The 13799-nt window shown below is 40.8% G+C and overlaps 1 protein-coding gene across 1 annotated transcript in view; it reads right to left on the bottom strand.

The window, feature by feature from the left end:
* The window catches only part of CHN2 (chimerin 2), a 339445-nt gene that overhangs the window by 22986 nt on the left and 302660 nt on the right, over window positions 1–13799 (bottom strand). The window contains exons 8-10 of the mRNA XM_082633033.1: window positions 8890–8974; window positions 4355–4528; window positions 594–671 (exon numbers count right to left, since the gene is read on the bottom strand). Coding sequence (XP_082489159.1) covers window positions 594–671; window positions 4355–4528; window positions 8890–8974 — 337 coding nt within the window. The remainder of the gene's footprint in view (window positions 1–593; window positions 672–4354; window positions 4529–8889; window positions 8975–13799) is intronic.

Raw genomic sequence — 13799 nt, 5'->3', positions numbered from 1 at the left:
GCTTTGGGAGAAGAAATCAAAGGGATCTGAGATGGAGGATGCAGAAGGTACCCTGGTGCCATGTGAACTGACCATAAATGTTGGGCAACAAAGTCAAGAACCTTAATGGCACCAAATGCTGTCTGATCATTTTCAAGTAGGATTTTTTTTTTGTTTTTTTTTTTTTGGTGGTACGCGGGCCTCTCACTGTGTGGCCTCTCCCGTTGCGGAGCCCAGGCTCCGGACACGCAGGCTCAGCAGCCATGTCTCACGGGCCCAGCCGCTCCACGGCATGTGGGATCTTCCCGGATGGGGGCACGAACCTGTGTCCCCTGCATCAGCAGGCGGACTCTCAACCACAGCACCACCAGGGAAGCCCTCAAGTAGTATTTTAAACCCACTTCTCCATATGGTCAACTGTCCATGACTTTTAAAAAAACACTTTCCCCAGAGAAGCAGAGAACTATGATATTTGTAAACCATTACTCCTTGGCTTCCTAAAGAACAGCTCTCAGTAGCTCTAATAAACCCATTCCCATTATGAGTAAAATCTGGTTCCAAAAGAGAGGATGCTAAGGATAAATCATTTGGCACTTAAGAAAGTGCAAGCCTACCTCTGTCAAATGCCATTTTGACATCTTCGATGTGTTCAGTAAACCCGGAAACTCTATAAAGCCCTTCTGACTTTAATCCTGTTAAAAAAAGGGACAGACAGATTTTAACTTTAGCTTCCTAGAACATCTAAAAAAGAATCTGATTTCCTATCTACACTGCGTGCTATCAGGAAATAAGCAAATATAGTCAGTGCTCTTATATATTACATACTGTCACGTCAGAACTTGAACTTGTCCATCTCGGTTTCTGTGCAAGTCTGTCTTCATTTGCTTGTGTGGCAGTGGAGACCTCAGCGATCTGGTATTCCTCCTGCCTGGCTTTGCAAAGTGAACCCATGGTCAAGATTCTCATCAACCGTGGTCTCCTGCTTCCTTTGTTCATATGACAGCTGGATGTGATTTCACTGCAGCAAACTATTTTCCTCACAGCATCATCTCAATCCATATTGCCAGACTGCATGTAGCAGTGTGCTAGGTACACAATACAAGTATGCATGTGTGTGGTACATATTATCCTGATTTTACTGGAACTATCCAGATTTTATAGCCTTATATGTTTAATCATAAACATGATAATATGTTAAATGTTTAACTACATATGATCGATTTAATTGGTATACCTTCATATCGTTCTCCAAATGTATGATGGTATACCTGGTATGCCATCATACAAACAGATGCAGGAAAATAAAATTCTACTGAATGATTCTGGAAACTTGATCACTGTATATTTAGGCTAAGAAAAAGATGTGGGTTCTGCTCCTAGATCTCATTGATTTGTTAAGATATTTCCAAAGTATCAGAAGGGATAGAGGACAAGATTTCAGACTTTTTTTTTTTTAAGATTTCAGACCTTTTATGTCAAAAACTAGCTGCTATCAAACTACAGCTACAGCAATAATAAATAAGCAAATAAATAGCTTCTACTGCTGCTGCAGTATACTCTGTCAAACTCCTGATAACTAACATGCATTTCTGTTTTTCACATGTACTATCTGCCATATATAAGGGTTGACATCAGAGACAACAAATGCGTGGCATAAATACTCCCCCTCCTCTCTCCTGTGACCAGAAGAGACATTCTTAATTGACCTCAGCTTTTTCTCCCACTGAGCCCCACTCAGTTTCAGAATTCGTCTCAGGACAGTTGTCTAGGATGCCACTACCGATCAACTGAATTGGCCCACAAGATGAGGCCTGGTGTCATCCTGTTCTAGTTGGTGGTGCATGTAAGCATGCTCCAGTCCAGTTATAACCTGCACTGCAACAGAGGCAAGGACACAGTGGCACAGGGAAGCACAGTGCAGTGGACACTGACACTGCCTTTTGATAGAATAGGCCATGGGGAAGGTCTTACTGAGGAGCTATCTGTAAAGGACATCATGAAGGACAGGCTGGACTTTGCCAGAGTTAGCAGAGGCTGCCAGCTCCCTGTCTAATACTAGTTCTCCACTTCCTCTGTTGTGATAAAACCCTTGGTTTTTAGAACAACATCCATCGCAGAGGCCATTAACTCCTGGCCAGTGTGAAGAGAGCAGAAGTGATGTGTACAGCGCCTGGGTCATGGACTTGAAGAGAAAGGGTATGCCCTTTTGCTGTTGGTTGGAATGCAGATGAGACGGTGATAACCATCTGGGACCATGCAGATGAGGGCAGCACTCAAGGATGACAGAGCAACAGCTTGCAGGGCCTGGGTTCCTGTTCCTGGGCAGCTGCTCCATGAGCCCTGGGCTGCTGCCGGAGAGAGAGATTTCTATCTTTTATGAAGACACTATTATTTGGGGTCTCTGTGACAGCATTGAAAGCTATGGGTTAAGTACATTGGTTAGACTCACAGATTTGGAGGTGGAGTTAGGGGAGTTGGTCATTCCAAGAAAAAACCAAAAGAAATAACACAGTTGAGTCCTATTATGTTGGGCCCTGTACTAGGTCATTTATATGGATCAACTCATTTTAACCCTCATAACTACCTTAAGAGGTACAACTGATTCTGTTACTTTAAAGATGAGAAAATAGATATTCAAATGGAGTTAGTAACTTGCCCAAGGCCATACTATAGCTAATATGAGAAGGGGTAGGGAATCTAACTTCAAGTTCATGATCTTTTCACTCTGCCATATCATGCAGAAACAAGTGGCAATAGAAGCAGTTGGAGAACAATAAGAAATTTGCTATGGGTGGAACACAGGCTAAGATGTTGGCAGTGGTGGCAATGAAGCATCACGTGATGCTTGGGAATGGCAAGCATCACGTGAATTTCTTCCAGCCCATCCTCTGGTTCTGTTCACATGCACAGGCCCCTAATGCCTGTAGCTCGTCCCTTTGCTGTGACTTCCGTATAAATTCCTAACTTGTGCTATTCTAGCTCTTGTACTAGACATGCTTAGTGCTGTGCTCCCCGTGGACACATTAGACACCAGATGTGGTAGTAACTTTGCCCAAATTATTAGCAGTCTCTGATGAGGATCACTATGGGATGATCCCAGCTTCTTTAGAGAAGCACAAGTCCTGATTGCAGGCTCTGGAGAGGCTGATGATCTGACCCTTTGGGGTCGCGGAGTCCTCTAAACAGCAGGACCCAGGGCTGCTCTTCCCAGCCACTCATCCAGAGGCAGGGCACCCCCCTCAACTCGTACTCAGCTCAGCCCCTGCATCAACAGCTTCACCAGATTTCAAAGCTCCCATTCAGCTCTGACAGACACAGCAGTCAAAAGGCGGGAGGCATTTCTTACAATTTGAGATGAAATGAGCAAGTCGTAAGGGAACAGAATAGCTATCGTTTTCATCCTGTATGGAAGAGGGAATAATTTCCTATCTCTAAAAGGTTTGGGATAACAACTTACAATATCCTCTTTTGTTTTGTTTTGGAAAGAATGGGATGGTTGGCGAATGCATAAATACCTGTAGAATATATTAAGCCAATTTGGACACAATGATGGATACCAACTATAGGAGGGTAAATACATGGCAACAATGGTAAAAGCCTTTCCAATTATCCAAATTACATCCAACAATCCAGTTCTCCCTAACCAGACTCTATCCACCATATCACTGAACATTTTGATACTGAAAAGTGGCCAAAGCACAAATAAAGGAAAGATGACTCAAGCATAATATAAAGAATCTCTTCTTTGAAATGTTTCTATCTTCCTTGCCTTCTCAATTTTCAATGAATAGATCTTTTCAATTTTTTAACTCTCCTCTTTGAAATAAACAGAACCAATACTAGGAGTGAATTTCTATATGGTAGAAAATATATGGGTTGACCAAAAATTTCTTTACTTATTTAATAGAAGCACTTTCAAAGACTCGATTCAAACCTCACCTCTGCCATAAACCCTTTCTGAACTCTCCTCAGATAAGATTAAAATGTTTTCCTCTGTGACTCCGTGGGTTTTTTTAGTGTTTTGAATACATGTACTCACAGCATTTATTTATTTGCCCCCAACCCCCGATTCTGCATATTATGCTATGAATTTCTTGAAGGTGTGAACTGTGACTTTTATATCCCCAGTGTGTAGCACATGATAAATGCTTAGCAAGTGTGTGTTAAATGCATACATGCATGGTTTACGTACGACACAGAAATTGCTGTCGTTGGTTGGATTTAGCGTGTGTGCATGCGGGCACGCGTGCATGGGCCTGGGCAGACCATCTCCCCAAGATCAGTACTGGAGAGTCAATTTAACAATTATAAGAAAGTCTCCTTGACAACAGTAAAAATAAAATCACTACAATAAGCAGGTGTTTTTTTTCCAAACCTCTTGCTTCAATTTCCCGAATGCATATGTCTACCACCATGGGTCTCTGCATGTTGTGAGCCTTCACGAGTGTTGTCAGGTCACAACAGTACACCTTCTTGATCCTCTTGAGATCAGGTTGGCAGTCATTGGGAACATGCTTGGAACACTGTTTGTGTACGTTCAATCCACAGTCTGTAAACAAAGAAGCCACATTAAGCTTGCCTGGCCCTTTTGTCAAAGCTCAACACAAATTATATGTTAACAAAAATAAAAATGAAAACACCCAGAGTTTGCTGTATCTCTCTGAAACACCCATCCCCCTTAGAGGTGATGCTGTCCACAAGATGAGTTTGAAATCTATCTTTACTCATGAAACTTATATAATTCCCTTTTTCTCAATAAGCCTTCTCTGTGGCTGGACCATAAGAATAGAACATCTCATGGAGATAGTTTTGGTAATTAGCCAGGTTGTTTGTATGTTTCTTTTCCCTTTTGGAACTGGAAACTTTGGGTCCATATGAGGGCTTTTGGGTTTGGATTCCCAGAGCAAATTGTGTCTCATAAAGGGCACCTAGGACTTTTGCTAGGTTGTTTCCCTTAAGTTCGTGACGCTCCTTTTATGGAAGACATGATGACTGTCTCTGTAGGAATCTCTAATCTTTGGTCTGAGAGACCCATGACCATTGGCATCTTCTTTCGCCTTCCTGGAGAGTTGCCCATACTTTTTACTCCTGTCCTCCTTGCTGGGCAGTTTCAGTAGGCCGTTCTCCTTTCTATTTGCCTTATTTTGACACCTGTTGAGTGGAAATACTGTCTAACTGGACACCGGTGGGAGTACCCGAGAGTTTACAATTTAGAACAATGCCATGTAATGTGATGATAAGACTAATTATTTATAAAGCTCATCAAGATCCAAAACTGAAAAGGTGCTTTTAAGTTCAATGTGCACATTAAAAGCCTTATTAGCAGTTGGTATCCACTGATGGAATTTCTCTAACAATAACAAGGCACCAGTCTACATTCTGGAAAATTTAATGCTGAAGATGTTCAAAGTTGATTTGGTATCTATTCAAAGTACCTTCTAATACTGATTGTTTTTATAGGTGTAAAGAATAATAATATCATTTTTATATTTTATATACATATTATACACACATGATAATGAATATTGTAATCAGTTGCTTTAAATAAAAGCACTTAACTACACCAAGGATTTGAGAGGATCTAAACTTTTGTAAAATCATCAGAAAACGATTTTTGTCATTACGTGATTTTCATGTCATGTTTACTGGCTGAGTTCTCTGTCTATCCCCTTCCAAAGACAAAACCAGTTCTAATTATCTTAGCTTTATCAACATGAGAAATTCAGCAAAGCTCCAGTAAACTTCAATAACATTTGATAGATCTATTTAGTGAATATAAATGTTGGTGAACTGAACTAAATAGAATAGGCTGGTTTTCTTGTTTGGATATAATAGCACCTACTCCTAGGGTTATCATGAGGATCAAATAATATATGTGAAGTCTGAAGTGTGAGGAACACTACACGAGAGTTAAATAGAAGAAATAGCACATATGGTGATAGAAAATATAAGGATACCTGCCCAGCTACTCTTTTTTTTTTTTTTTTTTTCCTGTACGCGGGCCTCTCACTGTTGTGGCCTCTCCCGTTGCGGAGCACAGGCTCCGGATGCGCAGGCCCAGCGGCCATGGCTCGCGGGCCCAGCCGCTCCGCGGCATATGGGATCCTCCCAGACCGGGGCACGAACCCGTATCCCCTGCATCGGCAGGCGGACTCTCAACCACTGCGCCACCAGGGAGGCCCCCAGCTATTCTTAAGTTATTTCATTAGTCATTTTTACTCACTGAATTCTTACAAACTTCATTTCAAACAAATTTTTAGAAATGTGGTAAAATATACGTAAAATTCACCATTTTAGCCACTTTAAGTGTATAGTTTAGTGGCGTTAGGTACCTTCCCACTGTGTGCAGCCACCACCACCCATCTCCAAAGCTTTTTGCATCTTTCAAAGCTGAAACTCTGTACCCATAAAACAGTAACTCCCTGGACCCTCTTCCCCTCGGCCCCTGGCAACCACATTCTGCCTTCTGCATCTATGAATGTGACTACTTTAGATGTCTCATAGAAGTGGAGTCATACAGTATTTGTCCTTTTGTGACGGGCTTATTTCACTTAGCATAATGTCCTTAAGGTTCATTCATATTGTAGCCCATGACAGAATTTCCTGAAGAAGATACCATTTAAAGGCTGAATAATATTCCATTTTATGTATATACCACATTTTGTTTATCCATTCATCCACTGATGGATACTTGGGTTGTTTCTACCTTTTGGCTGTTGTGAACAATGTTGCTATCAATGTGGGTGTACAAAGATCTGTTCCTTTCAGTTCTTTTGGGTATATACCCAGAAGTGGACTTGCTGGATTATAGGATAATTCTATTTTTGATTTCTTTATAAACTTCATTTTAAGGTCTGAAATGACAGTGTTTTTATGTAGAGTTAAATACTGACATTTTATTAAAATGAAGATGTTTTCTAACAAGTATAAAAATATTGTTTTTGCAAACGAATACAATTCTATATGCTATAAATAAAGTCTAGTTAATTTTAAAAATATTTAAATTATGTAAAATATGGAGAGTTGAGAGGTAATGATGGATATTCCAAACATTTAATGATCAGTTTTCAGTTCTCCTGCTGCTCAGAGGAAGTATGAGGTTAAACAGTGGCCACTGGAGAATAGTAGCATAGCCTTAGAATTATGTTTTATTTAAAAAAAAAACAAACACAGAAAAAAATCCCCCAAAAACCCAAACTCTCTTATCCCAGAGCAAGTTGCTGTTCACAGCTAATCTGAATCCCAGAGTTTTATTCTCATAATATTGACTTTGGACCAGTTTCCTGCTGAAATTGGATAATAGAAGCAATTAGGGATATTTTTGGTAGGTATAATCTGAACAGGTTGAACTAATGACCACTGAGTAATTCAGATATTCCACCACTTTGCTCAGTGGTTGAACTGTGAGATACTTTGTAACTTTTGTGGTAATCAGGGGTATCTAGATCATTTCTGGAGAGTCTGCCTCCAAACCTACATTTACTGCTTGCCTCATGGATCTGGGATGGGGGCAGGTAGAGGAATTGACATACACGAGCACTCCTGGACCCGTCCAGGTATCACCATAGGTGATTGCTGTATTTATATAGTAGAAGCTGAAATAGCCCTTTCCAGGCAGAGAAAGGATTTAAGGTCCCATGATCCTGTGAATCAAAATGGGCAGTATGGGGAAATAGATCATCATTTTTAATTTTAATTTTTAGAATTTTTATTGAAGTATAGTTGGTTTACAGTGTTGTGTTAGTTTCAGGTATACAGCAAAGTGATCAGTTATATATCTATCTTTTTCAGATTCTTTTCCCATATAGGTTATTACAAAATACTGAGTAGAGTTCCCTGTGCTACACAGTAGGTCCTTCTTGTTTATCTATTTTACGTATAGTAGTGTGTATATGTTGCTCCCAAATTCCTAATTTATCTCCCCCGCCACCTTTCCCCTTTGGTAAACGTAAGTTTGTTTTCTATGTCTGTGAGTCTGTTTCTTTTTGTAAATAAGTTCATTTGTAGGAAACAGATCATCTTAATGTAGTTTCATTAGCTTATTTTAAATGCTGCATAAGGATTATTTTTTAAAATCATACCCTAGCAAGAAAGAAATCAGTCATGCTGTCAGTGGAAACCCAGTCAATATATCACAGGAGGCTATTCTTGCTCCCAGCCGGAACTATTTGCCAGAAAAAGCATGGCATGATGAATCAGGAAGCCTGGTTACACATGAATTTGGCAATTCTTTGCTGTTTTGTTAGATGTATCTTAATAAGATGTGCTGTGTGCTCTTAGCAATGGGTGTGTGTGTCTAGTTCTAGGTGGAAAAACACCTAGGGTTTCAAAGTACTTTGAAAATATGTGATATCAAATCAAGGTGTGTATTTTCACTGCTAATCTGATGGCAGAAAAACACTAGGCATGATGGGCTCTGGAGCCAAATTAATGTTCCACCCCTTACTATGTGGCTAGGGGCAATTAATGATTATCAGTAAGGCTCAGTTTCTTCATCTATTTAATGGGGAGAATAATTGCATCTCCCCGAAGGTTCACTGGTGAGGCTAAATGGCATGATAAATAGAAGATGGGAAAGCAATGTAGCTTTTCTATCTATGCAATTCCATTGTAATTGATTTAGTTTTTTCTTTTAAGGACAGCTACGTAGTTTGGATGGCAGGTAGGTGCCTAAGAAAATATACTCCCCTGGATTTTTTTCTTTTCTTGTATAAACAGAGATATTCCTTTTCATTCTAGCAAACACCTAGAGGAGTTTCTCCATTAAGCACAGAGATGCCTTGAATCTTCCAGAAAGCTAGACTTCTGAGCTAATCTGGGCCTATTTCCCCGCTCTGGAGAGATGCCCTCCAGCTCATCATTGCGGCACTTGATGTAAATGGAAAAGGGGAAGGAAAGCTCTGTGCCTACCTGAGCATCGGACTCCTTGGGCAATAAGCCCCCACATGAAGTTGGCGCAGTATTCACACCAGTGCGGGCCTCGGAACGTGTGGACCTGTGAGCCAAGATGAAGAAAAGTGTTAGAGAAGTCAGTCACCTGGAGGCAGGTGGCCTTGGACGTGAAACGAATAGATGACGCCAAGAAACAAAGGCCTGAGTGGGAGTAAGCATCCCTCACTGGGCGGTTTCTTTCCAGTGGGGATGAGTTGCGAACAGACCTGGAAAAAACAGAGATGTGCTTTGATTTCTGAAAATCCTCCACTGAGCCTCCACGCCCCACACCAGAGCCAGAAAGGAATGTGGAGAAACAGTAAGAGGACAGGGCCATGCCATCAGCTAAGGAATGAGACTCTCCCTACCCCAAACAAGGTACTGTATGGAAAAACCCAAGAGAGCCTGAGCTGGTTGCTATAACCTGCATTTAGCTCAGCAAGTTCTGGAAGGCAGACCTCAGTTACTGTGGCCTTTTGACCAAAGTTGCCCTATCTATAGAATATCCAGGTAGGTATAAATAAGGCATGACTATGGGAAAATTAGAAGGTTCCAAGGCTTTAAGCCACTTTCAGAAAAGGCATTTTAAGAAGTGAGGGAGTTGGCTGAAAATGAAGGCTACCAATAGGGTCTATAGAATTGCCTTCCCCAGAGAGGTGTCTGTATTCAGCAGGCCCCAGTGTGGCCTCTGGGTGTGTGTAGGTTGAAAGTCCCTTCTGATTGGCCAAGGTGCCAGTCTCATTGGTTGGTGGCCAACTCAGTTGTGAAATATTTTGAACATCATGAAGTAAGGATGGTCTTATCTCTCATTATTCAGGTACAGGTCCACCTGTGACAGGACCATGTATTAAGTCATGATTTAAAACAAAAATGAAACAAAACAAAAATACATGTTCCCTGGCACCAATGAGCTGCAAGAAGCAGAGCTAGGGGATTCCTTGAAAGCAAATGTGGTTGAAGTAAGCCAGAAACCATCACAGGCAGTCTATGTGGGGGCACATCAATCTTATGGGAAGAGGTCTTGAATTTTTACAAAATTAAAATATTATGAGACTGTGTGGCTCATATAAGGACTTTCAAAGTTTTAAACCTCCATTAACAAATAAAAGACATGCATACAATATTATTTTTTTAAGAGACTGGGAGGCCTGTACAGGCCTGGATAGTCAGGATGACAACTACGGTCACAATTTGGGAAGATGTTCATCAGAGCTCTACTTAAGAAAAAATGGCATCACTGTGAGATCTTTATTTATTTATATATACTAGTAATTGGGTATACATAAAGTGACAAATGAAACAAGCTTGGTTCCCTCCTAATGGCACTCACAGATTTGTCAAGGCAGAGAAAGTAGTCAATCAACCCATCAAAAAGAGCAACTTCTGACCACGGTTTCTATGCAATAAAACTAAGTTATAATAGTCTTTTGGTATTTCAGTTTGTCACATGCAAACTGCCCCCCTTATACTATTTCTCCTTTGAAAAATGATGGGGGGGGGAGAAAAAAACCTCTCAGAATTATTTTTACTAAAATGGAGAATCGTGCTGCAAGGAAATGACACTAAGATATGACAAAGCACCCCTTGCTGGAATGCAGAGAATCCATCCGAGGGAGCACTTGAATTCTCCCAGAGCCAAAATGCCATGATTCATTGAAAGGCCCACTCACATTAAATGTGGTACTAAAAGAATTCCTCAGTAAAGTGTCCTACTGAAAGCTGAACATTTTACAAATTCAGCAATCAAAGGTTTCTTAATATTTTACTAGAAGTGTTCTAAAGGGACTGCTGGTTAATCATGGCAACAAAGTTGATTGCTAATATACTGCTGAAACTGCAAGATCGATAAAATAATATGTAAATAATATATCTAAAAAAAGAGAGAGAGGGCCTCCCTGGTGGCGCAGTGGTTGGGAGTCCGCCTGCCGATGCAGGGGATACGGGTTCGTGCCCCGGTCTGGGAGGATCCCATGTGCCGCGGAGCGGCTGGGCCCGTGAGCCATGGCCGCTGGGCCTGCGTGTCCGGAGCCTGTGCTCCGCAACGGGAGGGGCCACAACAGTGAGAGGCCCGCATACAGCAAAAAAAAGAAAAAAAAAAAAAAAAGAAAAAAAAAAAATAAAAAAAGAGAGAGAGAAAAGGTGAGGAAAGGGCTATAAAAGAAAAAATGAGGCTGTTACTAGAGAGATTTAAGAAAGGCCCCTGTGTTATCCATGAGGGTCAAGAAGTCATCTTTTGAAAGGTGACCTCAAGCTGCTTGAAGGAAGAGAAGGAGCCAATCTGGTGGGGGCATTGAGGGGTGCATTTCAGTCAGAAGGAATCTATGGAGGTCCTGTAGGAGCAAGAGAGCTTGGTGTGACTGAGGGACTAGAAGGCCAGGGTGGCCAGAACACCAGAGTGAGGGGGAGAGAAATGGGGATGAGGCTGAAGGTAGGACAGGCTTTATTAACAAGTGTGGATTTGGTTGTAATCTAGGTCCAACAGGAAGTTCTTGAAGGACTTCAAGTAGGAAGATGATTTTTTAAAAAAGATGTTCTGACCGCTGTGTTGAAAATGGAAGAGAGAGTGTTAAAAGCAGAAAAGATTCATAAACTGGGTAGTGGTTTCTAGTTGGGAAATGATAGAGGCCATGACCAGGATGTTGGAGGAAGAGACAGAAAGTGAATGGATTTGAGTTCTCTTTTGAAGATAGAATTTAAAGGACCTGACAGTAGAATAAATGTGGGTATTTGAAGGAGAGAGGAATCAAGAGTGACTCCTAGATTCTAGCTTTAGAAACCGGGTGGATAGTGATGCCACTTGCTGAGATATGGAAGACATTCTTTTGGGAGAAATTCAAGAATTCAGCTTTGAGCAGTTTAAGGTAAAATGCTGCTGAGATTCCAAGTTTTATGGTCAAGCAGGAATTCACACACAATTCAATAACTCAGAGGAGGAGTGGAACTGGAGGTACACATTTGGCCATCTGTGACAAGTAAATGGTATTTAAAATCGTGTGAATGGAATAAAAAAGCCTATTAGCAATAGAGAATAGAAAATGAGGAAAATAGAGCTCAATTCCAAGCCCATGGTGCTCCAACATTTGGAGAGAACCAAGAGAGTAAAGCGTTTCAGAAGTCAAGAGGTGAAGCGTGTTTTAGGGAAGGAGTGGCCAACCAGGTTGAATGCTGGAAAGAGGTCCAGCTAACTGAGGGCTGAACTGTGATTCAGACACATGGAAGTCACTGGCAACCTTGGCAAGAGCAGTCTCTGGATTGTTGAGGGCAGAAGTCATACTCGAGGGAACTGAAGGATAACTGGGAGGCACGGAAGTAGAGAAATGTGTAGGCAAATTCGTCAAAAAGTTTAGTGGTGATGTCCAGCAGAGCAACAAAGATAGCTCCAAGGAGATATGGGGTGGGCCCTGGGAGGATTTTTTTTTTTTTAAATAAAAGATGGGAGACATTAGGGCATGTTGACTTGTCAATGAGATTGATACAATAGATAGAAGAGACTGGAGATGCAGAAGAGAGAGAAGCAAAGGAGTGATGATCCTGAAAAGCTGAGAGATGATGGGTTAAGGGCATATATGGAAGCGATATTCAGAAAGAGAAACAGTTGAGATCTTTCCAGAATTGCTAAAAGACACAAAACCCTCAGATTAAGAAAAGCTAAATGAGCCTCAAACCTGATGAATAAAAAATAATTTAGACCTATATAGATTAGAGTGAAAGTGCAGAATACCAAAGAGACAAGCAAAATCCTGAAAAAACAGGTTACTTGTGAAAGGACAGCAATTAGGATGAAAACAGACTTCTCCTCTGCAAAAAAGAGACAAGTAGATTACAGATTTCAACAAAGTGCTCAGAGAAAATTACTGCCAACCTAACTTCTATACACAGCTAATTACCATTCAAAAGCAAGGGTGAGGGCCTCCCTGGTGGCGCAGTGGTTGAGAGTCCGCCTGCCGATGCAGGGGATGCGGGTTCGTGCCCCGGTCTGGGAGGATCCCATATGCCGCGGAGCGGCTGGGCCCGTGAGCCATGGCCGCTGGGTCTGCGCATCCGGAGCCTGTGCTCCGCAACGGGAGAGGCCACAGCAGTGAGAGGCCCGCATACCGCGGAAAAAAAAAAAAAAAAAAAAAAAAAAAAAAAAAAAAAAAGCAAGGGTGAAATAAAGATATTTTCAGACAAATGCCAAGAGTTTCCACTCACAGGTCCTCACTCAAAGATACACTTAGGGATAATATAGTTCTGTAAGAAGCACATTGAACCTAGTGGGAAAGGACAGGATTCAAGAAGCCAGGGTGAGCAAGAAAACTGGGAAACACAGGCCAATCTAATCAAGCCTGTTTATGAAACAATAACAAGATGACTAATTTCAGAGGACTGAAAAACAGGATGAAAAAAAGGATATGGAAGATTCAAACAGTAAAACAAAGAAACAAAAAAGATTATTGTAGAATATAATGAAATAGAAAGAAAAAGAAAAGAAAAGGATTAAAAAAAACTAACAGGTGATTTTTTAAAAGATTTATAAGTTAGGCAAACCTTGGGCAATTGATCAAGAAAAACGGCCCAAACAATAAAAGAGAGGACATGAATGCAGATGCAGTAATGATATAAAACAAAAACCTCGAGAATGCTAACTTTCTACCCACAAAATTAAAAGTTATATGAAATGGATGATTTTCTTAAAGAATATAAATTATCAAAATGACTCAACATAATATAGAAAACCTAAATTCAATTATACCCATGAAATAATTAAATCTGCAGTAAAACATCTACCCTCAAATAGTCATTGATCCCAAATGATCTTATTAGGTTTAATCGAATTTTTAAAAAACAATCTCTAGCCAATACAGACTACTGCAGAGCAGAGAGGAAAAAAAAGAAAACCTCCACAATCA

This window comes from Mesoplodon mirus, assembly GCF_964341445.2.
Source record: "Mesoplodon mirus genome assembly, chromosome: 9".
Lineage (NCBI taxonomy): Eukaryota > Metazoa > Chordata > Mammalia > Artiodactyla > Ziphiidae > Mesoplodon > Mesoplodon mirus.
Note: the sequence above shows the minus strand (reverse complement) of the source record. Positions and strands in the feature narration are given on the sequence as shown.